At 37.8% G+C, this 14,630-nt stretch overlaps 1 protein-coding gene across 2 annotated transcripts in view; it reads left to right on the forward strand.

The window, feature by feature from the left end:
- Positions 1 to 13,924, forward strand: part of DENND2C (DENN domain containing 2C) — a 37,265-nt gene extending 23,341 nt beyond the window's left edge. Inside the window, exons 14-18 of one of the 2 annotated variants that reach the window (XM_029226740.1) lie at positions 4,776 to 4,817; positions 5,753 to 5,858; positions 10,081 to 10,320; positions 10,560 to 10,646; positions 11,899 to 13,924. In XM_029226740.1, coding sequence (XP_029082573.1) covers positions 4,776 to 4,817; positions 5,753 to 5,858; positions 10,081 to 10,320; positions 10,560 to 10,646; positions 11,899 to 11,930 — 507 coding nt within the window. In that variant the 3' untranslated portion in view covers positions 11,931 to 13,924. The remainder of the gene's footprint in view (positions 1 to 4,775; positions 4,818 to 5,752; positions 5,859 to 10,080; positions 10,321 to 10,559; positions 10,647 to 11,898) is intronic. The other variant, XM_029226741.1, reaches the window with a different exon arrangement.
- Positions 13,925 to 14,630: the final 706 nt, after the last annotated feature.

Here is a 14,630-nt window from a genome sequence, read left to right on the forward strand (position 1 = left end):
CAATGGAAACAGAAGTCCCCATCTTGCCTTTTTAATTTAATTTTTTTAATTATTATTATTTTTTGGCCATGCCGCGTGTCATGTGGGATTTTTTGGCCATGCCGCGTGTCATGTGGGATCAAACCCGCACCTCCAGCATTTGAAGCGTGGAGTCTTAACCACTGGACTGCCAGGGAAGTCCCCCATCATGCTTTCTTCTAATCACTGTTCCCTTCCCCACCCCTTGCAAAAGGTAACCATTATCTTGACTTTCATGGTGCTCATTTTCTTGTTTTGTTTATAGTTTAACATCCTAGGCATGTATACCTAAACAATGTAATTCAGTTTTGCCTGGTTTTAAGCTTGAAATAAGTGAACTCATACAGTATCTTCTTTCTTTCTTTCTTTCTTTTCTTTTTTCAGTCTGGCTTCTTTGGAGCAACATTATGTCTTTTTTTTTTTTTTTTTGGCTGCGTTGGGTCTTCGTTGCTGCGTGTGGGCTTTCCCTAGTTGCGGCAAGCCGGGCTACTTTTTGTTGTGGTGTGCAGGCTTCTCATTGCAGTGGCTTCTCTTGTTGTGGAGCACGGGCTCTAGGCAAGTGGGCTTCAGTAGTTGTGGCACGTGGGCTCAGTAGTTGTGGCTCGTGGACTTTAGAGTGCAGGCTCAGTAGTTGCAGGACGTGGGCTTAGTTGCTCCGTGGCATGTAGGATCTTCCCTGACCAGGACTCAAACCCATGTCCCCTGCATTGACAGATGGATTCTTAACCACTGCACCACCGGGGAAGTCCCCAACATTATGTCTTTAAGATTCATCCATGTTGATGGGTTTAACAACAGTAGTTTGATTATTCTAATTGTGTATAGTATTCCATTGTGTGAATGTGCCACAATTTTGTTATCCATTCTACAGTTGATTGACATCTGAGTTGTTTCCAGTTTGGAGTTATTAATAATGCTGCTATGAATATTCTTGTTCATGACCCTTGGTACATATGTGCATGCAGTTTTATGGACATATACTTGGAAATGGAGCTGGGTCATAGAGTAAACCTTCAACTTTAGTAGGTAAAGTCAAGCTTTTCCAAAGTAGCTGTGCCAAGTTAAACTTCCTCCAGCACTGTATGAGAGTTCCTGTTGCTCCACGTCCTTGACAGCCCTTGTTGTCATCAGTTTGTGTAATTTAGCCTATCTGATGGGTATGTAGTTGTACTCATTGTGGTTTAATTGGCATTCCTTGATTATGGTTGAGGGTGAGCATCTTTCTATATGTTTATTGGCCATTTGAATGTCATTTTTTGTCATCTTTTGTAAAATTCATAGGCTATATCCTTATACTGAATTGTTTACCCTCACTGATTTGTAAGAAGCGTTTTTATAGCTTCTTTTATAGCTCTGGATACGAGCCCCTTTGTAGCTTACCTTTTCATTCACCAAAATGGTGTTTTTTAAATACAGTGGTGTTCTTAATTTTAATGTGGTCAGAATTATCAATTTTTTTATGGTTAGTGTTTGTGTGTGTGTGTGTGTGTGTGTGTGTGTGTGTGTGAACTGCTTAAGTTTTTCTTTATATTAACTTGATGGACATAGCCTCCTATATTATCTCTTGGAAGCTTTATTATTATGCCTTTAATTTTTGTTTCTGAAGTCGGGGGCTTGATTTTTTTAATATATAATAGGAGGTAGGGGGAATTCCCTGGCAGTCCAGTGGTTAGGACTCCCTGCTTTCACTGCTGTGGGCGTGGGTTCAATCCCTGGTCAGGGAACTAAGATCCTGCAAGCCACACAGTGTGGCCAAAAAGAAAAAATGGAGGTAGGGGTCGTTTCATTTTTTTCATATGGATGGCCAACTATCCCAGTACCACTTATTGAAATAGCTCTTCTTCCCTATTACACTGATGGGTTAACCTTTTTTTCTCCCCCAGTTTTATTGAGATATGATTGACGTATAACATTGTATTAGTTTGAGATGTACAGCATAATTGATATATGCATATATTTCAAAATAATTACACAGTAAGTTTAGTTAATATCCATCACCTCACATAGTTAGAAATTTTTTTTTCTTGTTATGAGAACTTTTAAGATAGACTCTTAGCAACTTTCAAATATACAGTGTAGTATTATTAACTGTAGTCACCATGCTGTACATTACATATCCAGAACTTATTTATCTTATAACTGGAAATTTTTGCCTTTTGACCCCCTTCACCCATTTCATCCATCCCCCACCCCCATGTCTGGCAACCACCAATCTGTTCTCTGTATCTGTGAATTCATTTGTTTTAGATTCCACATGTAAGTGGTATCTGTCTTTCTCTGCCTGACTTATTTCACTTAGCATCCATGTTGTCACCAGTGGCAGGATTTTCTTCTTTATATGGCTGAATAATATTCCATTGTGTGTTTGTGTGTGTTTGTGTGTGTGTGTGTATGCATACACACATACCACATCTTTAGTCATCTGTTGATGGACATTTAGGTTGTTTCCATTGTCATGTCTGTTGTAAGTAATGCTGCAGTAAACATGGGGGTGCAGCTATTTCTTCAAAATAGTGATCTTATTTCCTTTGGTTTCATGCCCAGAAGTGGGATTGCTGAATCATGTGCTGATTCTATTTTTAATTTTATGACGAACCTCCTTACTGTTTCCATAGTGGCTGAACCAATTTACATTCCCATAAAGAGTGCACAGTAGTTCCCTTTTCTCCACATTCTTGCCAGTATTCGTTATCTTTTGTCTTTTGTTGCTAGCCATTCTAACAGGTGATGATATCTCATTGTGGTTTTGATTTGCATTTCCCTGATGTGGAATACCTTTTCATGTGCTTGTTAGTCATTTGTATGTCTTCTTTGGAATAATGTCTATTCAGTTCCTCTGCCTATTTTTTAATTGGATTGTTTGGGGTTTTTTTGCTATTGAGTTGTATGAGTTCTTTATATATTTTGGGTAGTAACCCCTTATCCAATATATGATTTGCAAATGTTTTCTCCCATTCTTTACATTTCCTTTTTATTTTATTGATGGTTTCCTTTGCTGTGCAGAAGCTTTTTAGTTTGATGTAATCCCACTTGCTTATTTTTGCTTTTGTTGCCTTTGCTTTTGGTGTCAAATCCAAAAAATCATTGCCAAGACCAGTGTAAAGGTGCTACCCCCTGTGTTTTCTTCTAGGAGTTTTATGATTTCAGGTCTTATGTTTAAGTCATTAATCCATTTTGAGTTGATTTTTGTGTATGGTGTAAGATTGGGATCCAATTTTATTTTTTGGCATGCAGCTATCTAATTTTCCCAACACCATTTATTGAAGAGATTGTCCTTTCCCCATTTTATATTCTTGGCTCCTTTGTCATCAGTTAATTGACTGGGACTTCCCTGGTGGTCCAGTGGTGAAGACTGTGTGCTCCCAATGCAGAGGGCCCGGGTTTGACCCCTGTCAGGGAACTAGATCCCTCATGCCACAACTAAAGATCCCATGTGATGCAACTAAGACCCAGTGCAGCCAAATTAATAAATTAATTAATTTTTAAAAAATTATTAAAAAAAAGTTAATTGACTATGTGTGGGGTTTATTTACGGACCCTCTATTCTGTTCCATTGAGCCATGTGTCTGTTTTATGCCAGTACCATACTGTTTTGATTACTATAGCTTTGTAATATAGTTTGAAATCAGGAAGTATGATGGTCTCTACCTTTATTCTTCTTTCTCAAGATCATTTTGGCTATTTGGAGTCTTTTGTAGTTCCATGGAAATTTTACAATTGTTTGTTCTCTTTCTGTGAAAATTGCCATTGGAATTTTGGTAGGGATTGCACTGACTCTGTAGATTGCTTTGGGTAATTTAGACATTTTAACAATATTAATTCTTCCAGTCCATGAGCATGGAATATCTTTCCATTTATTTGTGTATTGTTCAGTTTCTCATCAGTGTCTTATAGTTTTCAGCACAAATATCTTTTACCTCCTTGTTTAAATTTATTCCTAGGTATTTTATTCTTTGTGGTGCAATTGAAAATGGGGTTGTTTTCCTAATTTATTTTTCAGACACTTCATTGTTAGTGTATAGAAACACTTCTGATTTTTGTATTAACCTATTTTTTTAACTTGTTATAATGGAAAATTTTAAACATATGTAAAAGTAAACAAGAGAGTAAAATAAATCCAATCACCCTTCTTAAATACTTACAAAGTTTTGGCCAATCATACTTCTACCTCTCTCCCATAATATTTTGAAGTATATCCTGACATAATTTCATAATTCTAAATATTGCAATATGAATTTCTATAAGGTCATTTTTTAGCATAATCACAATACCATTATCACACCTAAAAAATTTAATAACAGTTCCTCAATATCAGAAAAATTCAGTATTCAGCTCTCTAATTACTTCATAAATTTTTAATAGTTTGAATTAAGTTCCAAATAAAGTGCATGCAGTGCATTTGGTTCGTGTGGTTTTTTTAGTCTCTTTTAATCTCTAGGTGCGCTGCCATCATTTTTTTTAACTTGAAATTCTTTTTACTTGTGTTGATGAGTTAACTTTTAAATGGGCTGACACTTTAAGTTAGTGTATAATAATATTGAATCACTTTATACACCTGAAACTAATATAATATTTAAGTCAATTATACTTCAATTTTTAAAAAAGGAAAGGAAACAAAACAAATAAACCTTTAAGTTTATTTTAAACTATTCCCCTTTGCATGAAAGAATCAAAACACTCTTCCTGATCTAGCAGTGTCTAATGTATTTCTCTGTGACTGTCTCTGGTTTAACTTGTCTGGCTCCTTTATTCCGTAGGTGCTGATAGTTGATCTCTGTGCAGACAAGTTCTTACAGGAGGTGAGTGACAAAGGAGGTGATTATGTAATGTTTGGGTATAATTGGCCAGAAAATATGTGAAAGTACTTAGAGAAGGTGACTCAGGCAAGACTTACAGTTCCTACACATACTTGACTTGACACTGCGGCCAATCATACAAGATTGACCTGAAAAATTTGATTTGGGTTCATAGCTCACTGTCCCAATTTAGGGAAGGAGGAAACAGATTAAATGCCATTCTCAAAAGAGGTAACCCTCCCTTCAAGTCTTATGGGCTGATGTATAGGTCTCTAATTTAATTAAATTTAACAAGCATTCAGCACCAATTATTTCTAGATATTCTGTTAGCCAGTCAGAAACTAAAGATGAGTAAGATACTCAGTTTGATCTCTCAGGCCTTATAGTTTAAAGGGGAGGGGAGAGGGAGCAGACATAGCCATAAAGTTTTAGAAATGGTGTAATAGAAACTTATACAAGATACAGTAGGGGCAGAAAGGAAGTGTCACTTATTCTGGATAGTGAAGTGGAGAGGAGAGTTAGTAAAGCCTTAGAGCAGCCCTCTGTATGTAACCTGTATATAGTTTTGTGAGCACTGAGGGCAGGGTGAAAAGAATGTTTCCCAAGACTGTCTTTTTTCAGAATCAGTCAGCTCGTCACATGTGAAGCACCATTTATTTGGGGATGATCTTTGTAATATAGCATAAGACTTGGAGATGAGAAGCATTTTGTGGGAAAGTACCAGAAAATTTTATAGGCATATTATTTATTTTTCTTAAATGTAATGAAGATGTATGCACCATAAGTTTTGTGGATTCTGCTCAATGTAGGGAAGGAAGCTTGAGACTGACTCTTCAGCCAAAATATATACAAAGCCACCTGTGGACTTTGAGGGACTTAAATAAGGCATGTTTGAGACTTTCTCAAAGCTCATGAAAATCTCAATTTCTTCTCTTAAGGTATCTGATGAGGATGAAATTCTACCACCTAAACTCCAGGCTGCCCTGATACAAATTTTGGAAGAACGAAACGAAATTTTGGCTCAGGAGCAGAATTTTTTACAAGGTATGAGACAAGTGGTCTGAGGATTTAAGGTCAAGGCAGTAAATACCAAATGCCCAGCACCCTGCCAAAGCATATGCAATAGCAGTATGAGATTGCCTGTGCCTTCATAAGCTTATAGTCAGCTTTCTTGCTCACCCTCAGCTGTGCCAAGTCCCCTTCTATTTCAGGACTTTTGCACTTGCTCAGTTCCATGTATGGAATGCTATTCCCCTAGATATCCACATGGCTCCTGCTCTTTGTTCTTGCAGGACCATGCGCAAATGTCACTTTCTTAGTGAGGCCTTTTCTGACTGTCCTGTTTAAAATTGTTCCTGTTCCCTTAGCATGTCCTATCCTCCTCCCTGACCTTATTTTTCTCCATGGCTTTCATCACCATCTGATGTGCTAAAATGTAAGTTCCATGAGAGCAGTGACCGTCTATTTGTTTTCTATTTCCAGTACTTTAAACAGCATTCAGTAAATAGGTATTCAATAAGTATTTGTTGAATAAAAGGATGAATAATATTTTATGGGTGGCTTACTCTGTGCCAGGCATTGTTTTAAGCACTTAGCATACATCTTATTTCATCCTTGTAATATCTTTATGAAGCAGGTGTTATGATTTAATCCCCATTCTACAGAGGAGAACACTAAGGCTGTTTACCAATGGGGAACATTAGAGAAGGGGCAGGTTTAGAGGACTAACTAAAAGTTCAGTTTTTAATATTAAGTTTGAGATACCTATTGGACATCCAATACCTGGCAGACTTTCAGCTGGAGATATCAAGTAGGCATTTATATACGTGAATTTGAGATTCAGAGGAAAGATTTGGGCTAGAGACATACATGTAAAAGTTGCTATTTTAAAGCTGTGGGAACAGATGAAATAGCCCAATAGAGTAAGTATAGAGAGAAAATTAAAAAGATTTAAGGATTGAGCCCTGGTTGGGAATGAGGTGCTTAGATTTCCAACTTTTGGTAGTTGGGAAGAGGAGAAGGATCCAGCAAAGGAGACTAAAAGGAGCAGCTAGTGAAGTAGGTGAAAAACCAGGAGTATGTGATATTGTAGAAACTGAGTGAAGAAAGTATTCCATGAAGGAAAGAGTAAGCAGTTATGTTTTTTTGTTTTTATTTTTGTTTTAATTTTTATTGGAGTATAGCTGCTTTACAATATTATGTTAGTTTGTACAGTACAGCAAAGTGAATCAGGTATATGTATACATATAGCCCCTCTTTTTTGGATTTCCTTCTCATTTATGTTACCACAGAGCACTGAGTAGTTTGCTGTGCTATACAGTAGGTTCTCATCAGTTATCTGTTTTATAAATGGTATCAATAGTGTATATATGTCAACCCCAATCTCCCTAACCCTAAAAGAAATAAAAAACAAGCCTTAAACTAGATGAAGGCATTTTCAACAAATATAACTAACAAAGGAATAGTATCTAGAATTTAGTTTTTAAAATTCCTACAGTTTAAAAGTAAAAAGATGAACAACCCAAGAGGAAAATGGGGGAAAGATATGAACAGTCATTTCATAGAGGAGGAAACATGAAAGGCCAATAAATATATGAAAAGATACACAACCCCATCAAAATCAGGGAAATGTAAATTAAAACCACAGTGAGATACCATTTTATACCCACCATATTGGCAAAAATTTAAAAGTCTGACAGTATCAGGTGTTGATGAGAATGTGTAAGTTACTTCAACCCCTTTAGAAAAACAATTTGGCATCATCTAGTAACATTAAAGGTGTACATATCCTGCAACCCAACAATTCCATTTTAGATATATACACAGAGAAACTCTTGTACATTATAACTAGGAAACAAGTACAATAATTTTTATAGTGTTATTGTATGTGATAGCAAAAACTGAAACAACCTAAATGTCCACTGACAGGAGAATATAGCATTTAAAAAAAAGAAGCTTAAAAACACACATTTTGAAGATCTGGCGTGCCGCAACTAAGACCCAACACAGCCAAATAAATAAATATTTTTTTAAAAACACGTTGAATTAAAACAGTAAGTTGCAGAAGAATATAATGTTTTATATAATGTTCAAAGACATACAAGACCTAACAATATGTTGTTGGTGTTGGATGTGTATGGTAAGACTGTAATGTAAAGCAAATGATACACACAAAATTACAAAAAATGGTCACCCTCTATTGCAAAGTAGGGGAAGAACACCACTGAGAGAGCATCACACAGGGAACTTCAGAGATACACGTGATGTTCTATTCTAAGCTTTGTGGTGGGCACTTGTGTGGTCGTCTCACTCCTGATCTTATGAAATATTCATACATGTTACAAGAATCTATAAAGTTATTCATTAAAACAGAAACAAAGAATGGAAAATAAGTTATAGAAAAACATAATTTTTTAAAGAAAGGGAATTAGGTGTAAGAAAGTAGGTACAACAGGTATAAACAACTCTTCCAAGAAATTTTTTGCTGCAAACTGGAGGATAGATGGGACAGTAACTGGAGGTGATGGGAGAGTGGGGCAAAAGTGTTAATGATAAAGCAGTGATGGATTCTCAGCTGCAGAAAGAAAGAGATGAGAAGGAAGTCTGTTGAACAAAATATAACAAATATAACAAAAATCTAGATTAGAATAAAAGTGTAGGGACTTCCCTGGTGGTCCAGTGGTTAAGATTCTGCTTTCCAATGCAGAGGACATGGGTTCGATCCCTGATTGGGGAACTAAAATCCCACATACTATGGGGCAACTAAGCCCACGTGCCAGAACTAGAGAAAAGCCCACGCGCTACAGCTAAGACCTGATGCAGCCAAATAATAAAAATGAAATTTTTAAAAAAAGAATAAAAATGTAATGTCGGAAGAGAGCTCAGAAATTGCCTAATCAGCCACCTCATTATACAGATATGGAAAGAGAGGCGATGAGAGGTAAAGCAAGTTGCTTCATGGTAGAAGTCTGATTAAACCTGGGTCCCAGATCCCCAGTCAGCCCACGGGAAAGAGCAAGAGACATTGTGAGGAAAAGAATACTATTTTGTTATGGGAGGAAAAGGAGGAGTCTAAGTTGAACCTGAGGTTTGAGCCTGGAACCTGGAAGGCAACACATTGTGCTATATTATAGTGGTTAAGAATCACTTGACTTGGGAATCCTGCAGCTTCTCCATGGTACTGGATGAGGGGACCCTGGAGAATGTCTTTGATTTGAGCCTCAGTTTCCTCAGCTGTAAAAGGGAAATAATAGACTTACCTCACTGGATTATTTTAAAATTTGTAAAAGCACTCAATACATTATTATTTATTATGGAATAATCATGATGCAATATGAAATGAGAAAGTTGAGAGAGAAACTGATTTGGTGGAGAAATATAATGAATTTGGTTTTTGGCATGTATTGTTTATTTGATTTGTAGTCTACCAATTTCCCAAAAGAACCTGAGATGGTGACTTTTTTTGTTTTTTTGGCTGTGCCGGGCAGCTTGCAACATCTTAGTTCCCTGACCAGGGATCAAACCCATGCCCTCAGCAGTGAGAGCACAGAGTACTAACCACTGGGCCTCCAGGGAATTCCCTAGATGGTGACTTTTAGACAAATGGAATGTAAGTGCTAATGGGACAGCCAAATGATGATCACCTATAGGTAGCCTGAAAATGTAGAAAGTGAATTTTGGTGAAATATCAGGACTGGAGATCTGAGGTTGAGAATTATTGACAAAGAAAGCCAGCTCTCTCTGTATATACCAGTTAGCTCTTTAAGGAAAGGAATGTTGAAGAGAAGGGGTCCAAAGACCATGCCTAGGAAGAAGAAGAAGAGGCAAGAGCAAAACAAATGTTTGGTCCTAAAGGCAGGAGAGGAATCAGGAAATCAGGAGAGCATAAAGTTGTGGGAGACAAGAGGAATGAGGAGGAGGTCAGCGCAAATGCAGCATAGAGTTTAAAGGAGGGTAAAAATAGAAAAGGAGATTAAATTTGGCTGGTTCTCACTGGTGGCCTTTGAAAGAGCCATTACAGTGAAATCACAGATGTGCAGACCACAGTATGCGTGGGAAGAACATGAAGGTAAGGATATAAGCCATTTGCTTTTTTTCAGGTCATGAAGAGTACAAGAAAGCTAAGAATGAGGATTCCTACATTTATTCTCTGTCCTTTAATCTGTGATCCCCTAGGCGTCACTTTTATAACTGGAGCCAGTGTCCCTATAAACACAAAACTTAGGGGATTTTTCCCCCCTTCTTTCTTTCTTCGTTCATTTTGCAGAAGATGTGACACTCAACTCTCTGGTGTCCGAAGCATTTGTCAGGTTTTTTGTTGAACTGGTGGGACATTATTCTTTGAGCATGACTGTCACTGAGCATGGGGAGCGTGTATTCCAAAGGGAGCCATTCCGTAAATCCCACACCTCCCGAAGTGTACGCCACTTCCTGGATCTCTTCATGGAAACTCAGATGTTTGCAGGATTCATCCAGGACCGAGAGCTTCGGAAAAGTGGGGTGAAAGGTCAGTTTCATCATAAAGTTCTCCCTCTGTATTTAGTGAGTACTTGAAAGATTTGAAAATAATATTAAAAAAAAATAGCATAAAGCTGCAAGGGCTCACTGTGAGTTATTATGGGAAACATTTATTTTGTGATATTGTTTTAGCTACGGAAGTACATTGGTAGTGAGTACAGAGTTTTATTCAATTGATTTTCAGTCTTAAATGTATGGCAGTTTCATCAACATGAGTTTTTCTTGTAGGTTTGTTTGAGGTCCGGGCCCTCCAGTATTTGGAAACAATTCCTGAGTCTGAGCCCAGTGGAGTGAATAGAATTTTGCGGACTCTTGGTAAGTTGCTGTGTTTTCCTGTTAGATAAATATAGTTAAAAAAAAAAAAAAAACTTTTGCGGTAAGCATGCCTCATCACAAAAGCTTTATCATCACATCAACAATATAACCTCAAGGAGGGTGACCAGAAACCATGACCCTATTTCCAAAGTGTTTTGGAGAAAGACAAAACTCTTTCTCAGAGGTTAGGATTCTCCATCAGAGTCGTCCATGGGGCTGTTTTCCTCAGATGAAGCTCCCTCATGATATAAGAATTTTGCATATCATGATTATTAATCTTTTCTAGGCCACATCCCTGGAAGAATCTTATTAAAATCTGCACCTTTCCCCAGAAAAATACACTTGGAGCATACAAACAAATTATGCATATAATTTTAGGGTGTTAATGGACCCCCTTGAAGCCCGTCCATATGCTCCAGGTTAAAAATACCTGGTTCAGAGGGCATCTGAGGCAAAAGAGGATTTACTGCAAGTCTCTAATTTTACTCTTCATAAGGAAACACAGTTGTTTATGATTTTTCAATTATAGTTAACTTTTAATTATCCAGTATGATGTAGGAGAACAGTGGTGTGGTAGCCCCAAACAATGAAGAACCTGTACTCTATGGTATTTATATTGATCTTTGAAATATATGCCCCCCTAATTAAAATTAGCCCCTAATTAGCTGAGAGACCATGGACAAATTATGTCTAGGGCTATTATTTCATCTTTATACCATGGTGTTAGATTAGATCAGTGGTTCTCAGCTCTGATTACAATATTATAATCTCTGGGGAATTTAAATGAAAATCCAGGGAATTTCCTGGCGGTCCAGTGGTTAGGACGTCACGCTTCCAATGCAGGGGCATGGGTTCGATCCCTGGTCAGGGAACTAAGGTCCTGCAAGCTGTGTGGTGCGGCAAGAAAAAGAAAAAACAAAAAGAAAATCCACCCCACACCAGGCTCCACAAAATCTCTGGGGAGCAGGACAGCTGATTTTAACCTACAGTCAGGTTTGAAAACCATGGGATTAGATGATGTCTCAGTTCTCTTCTACCTCTACAATTAGAAATGTGGGGATTTTGTGTGTGTGTGTGTGTTTGGTTTGGTTTGGTTTGGGGTTTTTTGGTGGTTAAACACATCAACTGATAGCTTGAGATGGCAGCTTACTTCTGGGCTGTTCTGAATGACTAGGGTTAATCCCTTGCCTCAAATAATGTATAATAAATAAAAATGAACTAATGAGAGTTCACTCTACTTTTTTTCCTTTAGGAAGTAAAATGAAATTTCTTCAGAAGAAATGAAACCTTTGATTGACAGCCACCATCCTAAATAGAACAGAAAGTGACAAAGAAACTATTTTTCCAAGAGTCAAGGTGTCCTGAAGTATTCTACAAAGTCTTGAAAGTTGAAAGGTTACAGAGCGGGCCAGGTTCTCGGAGCAGGATTCTCCTGTTGCTGCTGTACTAATCACTGGAGAATTGTTGGGAGTAGTCTGGAACCAATGCTCCCTTTACTCTGCCTCCAGATTTTTTTTAAGTGGCCTTTCTTTTTGATTCTTGAGCTCATTCTTTGTGTTTTGAGCTTAGTCTATGAAGGCACTTGTCTTTTACAAGAAAGAGGTGGTGTTGCATTTTAAAAACAGCTCAAAGATGAGCACAATGAGAAAAGTGCTGCATTTAAGGTACTACGGAGGCATGATAGAAGTAGAGGACTAGCCCTTCACACATAATTCTCATCACTGAAATACCATGGCAGCTTTAAACCTATGGGCTGTTTGAGCTGAGCTAAGGACTATACTCGTCTTTTTTTTTTTTTTTTTGGTCTAATGCTCTGTCTAGGGGAATCTCACTTATGTGGAAGCCCTATGTATTATCACTGTTATTGAGTATCTTATAAAAATAGACATTTTATAGCGCCTCCTCCACATTGTGTGGCACTTGGGTAGCTTGTCCCACGCATGTCAACATTAAACTTTGGGGAATTATAGCTAATGGGGGACTTCCCTGGCAGTCCAGTGGTTAAGACTCCATGCTTCCACTGCAGGGGGCACGGGCTTGATCCCTGGTCCGAGAACTAAGATCCCCCATGCATATTCCACATGCCGCATGGCATGGCCAAAAACAAGAAAAGAAAAAAATATATAACAGGAAAATGTCCTTTAAGGGCATGAGAACTACCTTCTTTTTTAGTGTCCACCATGTGCCATGAATGGTACATGTATGTATGTCATCTTGTTTAGTCTTTAAATCAACTATATTTGCATCTGCATTTTACTAATGAGGAAAATGGAATTCAGAGTTTAAATAACTTTAAACTGAAGCTAGGACTATTAGTTTATGAACACATAGAAAGTTGGTTATTCCTACAGATGGAAATTTGAACTCTGTGGGACTATAGTTATTGAAAAAGCTTTTTTTTTGTTTTTGTTTTTTAAGCTGAAGTGTACCAGAGTCAACTTGCAGCTCTGAGAATAAGGGACTTCAAACTATAGGTGTCTAGATGAGACTTTTTTTGGTTCCTCTAGAAATGTTGGACTTTTTGCTCTAGTTAAATTGGACTCAGAATATGGACATTTCCTGGGCACACACCACATAATCACTCCAGTCCATAATATCTAAAGTAGTAGTAGTGGTATGAAAGAGGAATTTGTCAGCATTGGTGTAACGCTAATTGATAAATGTTACAGCAAGTATCAGTTTGTTTTCTTCAACTCCTGCTGATGGCTTTAACTGGGATAAAAAATATTCAAACTTAAAGCATTATAAGTTGTGTTATGATACAACTTATTAACTTGTGCAGTATTGTCACTACAACCCATTCAGGTGTGCGTGAATGGATCTGAAGCAGACACCATTTAAGATGGGTGCTGTATAATTCAATTCCTATAGATGTGGGCCAAGAAAATAGAACTAGGCCTATGTTAAAAAAAAAAAAAAGCTTATTAAGCAGCTTACCTCAGTGGGGCTTTTACCAGACATTTCCCCATTTGGTCTCCTCTAACACTCCCACCCTGAGGGAACAATTAGTAACTGGGAATTGAGTGTTTATAAAATGGGGGTATAAGTTGTTACTGTGGTGGATCCCAGACATCCCTCTGTGAGGAGACCTTTTCTTCAGGGATGGGAGTCTTATCCCTGCGATCTGAAGCTGCTTCCTTTTCTTCAGTCTGTTTTATTTTTTGTTTGTAAAGTATTACAAATTCTGGACACACTTGTAAAATAATCGCTGAAAATTTGTATAAAATGTTTACAGATCTTTTAATGAATAAACAAACACAAAAAATTCCATGGATCTTCTGGAGAATTTGAAATAAAATTGTTTAAGCTGTAAAGATATTTTACTTCACTTAAATCTATAGCTAACACATTTATCTAATGGTAGGTAAAAGGTAATCGATCCAAGACTAACCAAGCTTAATTACAGTGGCCAACATTTCCAGGCTCTTGGCAAAGTCGGGGTCTAGATTTGCACACTGGGCACGGTATATATAGTCCGACTACCTTATTTGGTCTTTCCCTGCTTAGTCAAAAGGAACTGGAAGCCAGGGACCAGAGACTGGGCACCAGCAGTAGCAGGAGTGGTCGGAGGCAATGAGAAACTATTCTATTACCAGAAGTTCTAAAGGCAAAATGATTGGATTTTATACACGCCCTGAATGCGAAATCACAGTCTTTTTAAAAGATGGGATTAGCGGGTAGTTATCTAGCGCTGGGGGCGAGATCAGGTTCGTTTTGTTACGCAGAGTCTAAAGCCTCGCAATTTTAATTGGAGACTAGCGCCCACTTCCAGAATCTGTGAAAGAACTGCACTTAGTGCAAAGACCCTCGGGGCGCCGAGAACGAAGAATCATGGGGATACAGCAAGGAAGTGCAAAAAGAGAGAAGTTTAACGGAAAAAGGTGGAAGGTTAGGAGAGTAAAGCCGAGGTGGGAAACCAGTATCTTGCTCCCCGCCAAATCCTGCAGCCAGTTCCCTCCAAAAGTTTTAAAGGATTCCCCAACC

This window comes from Monodon monoceros, unplaced genomic scaffold (genome assembly GCF_005190385.1).
Source record: "Monodon monoceros isolate NGI ecotype Baffin Bay Population unplaced genomic scaffold, NGI_Narwhal_1 Super_Scaffold_18, whole genome shotgun sequence".
Taxonomy (NCBI): domain Eukaryota; kingdom Metazoa; phylum Chordata; class Mammalia; order Artiodactyla; family Monodontidae; genus Monodon; species Monodon monoceros.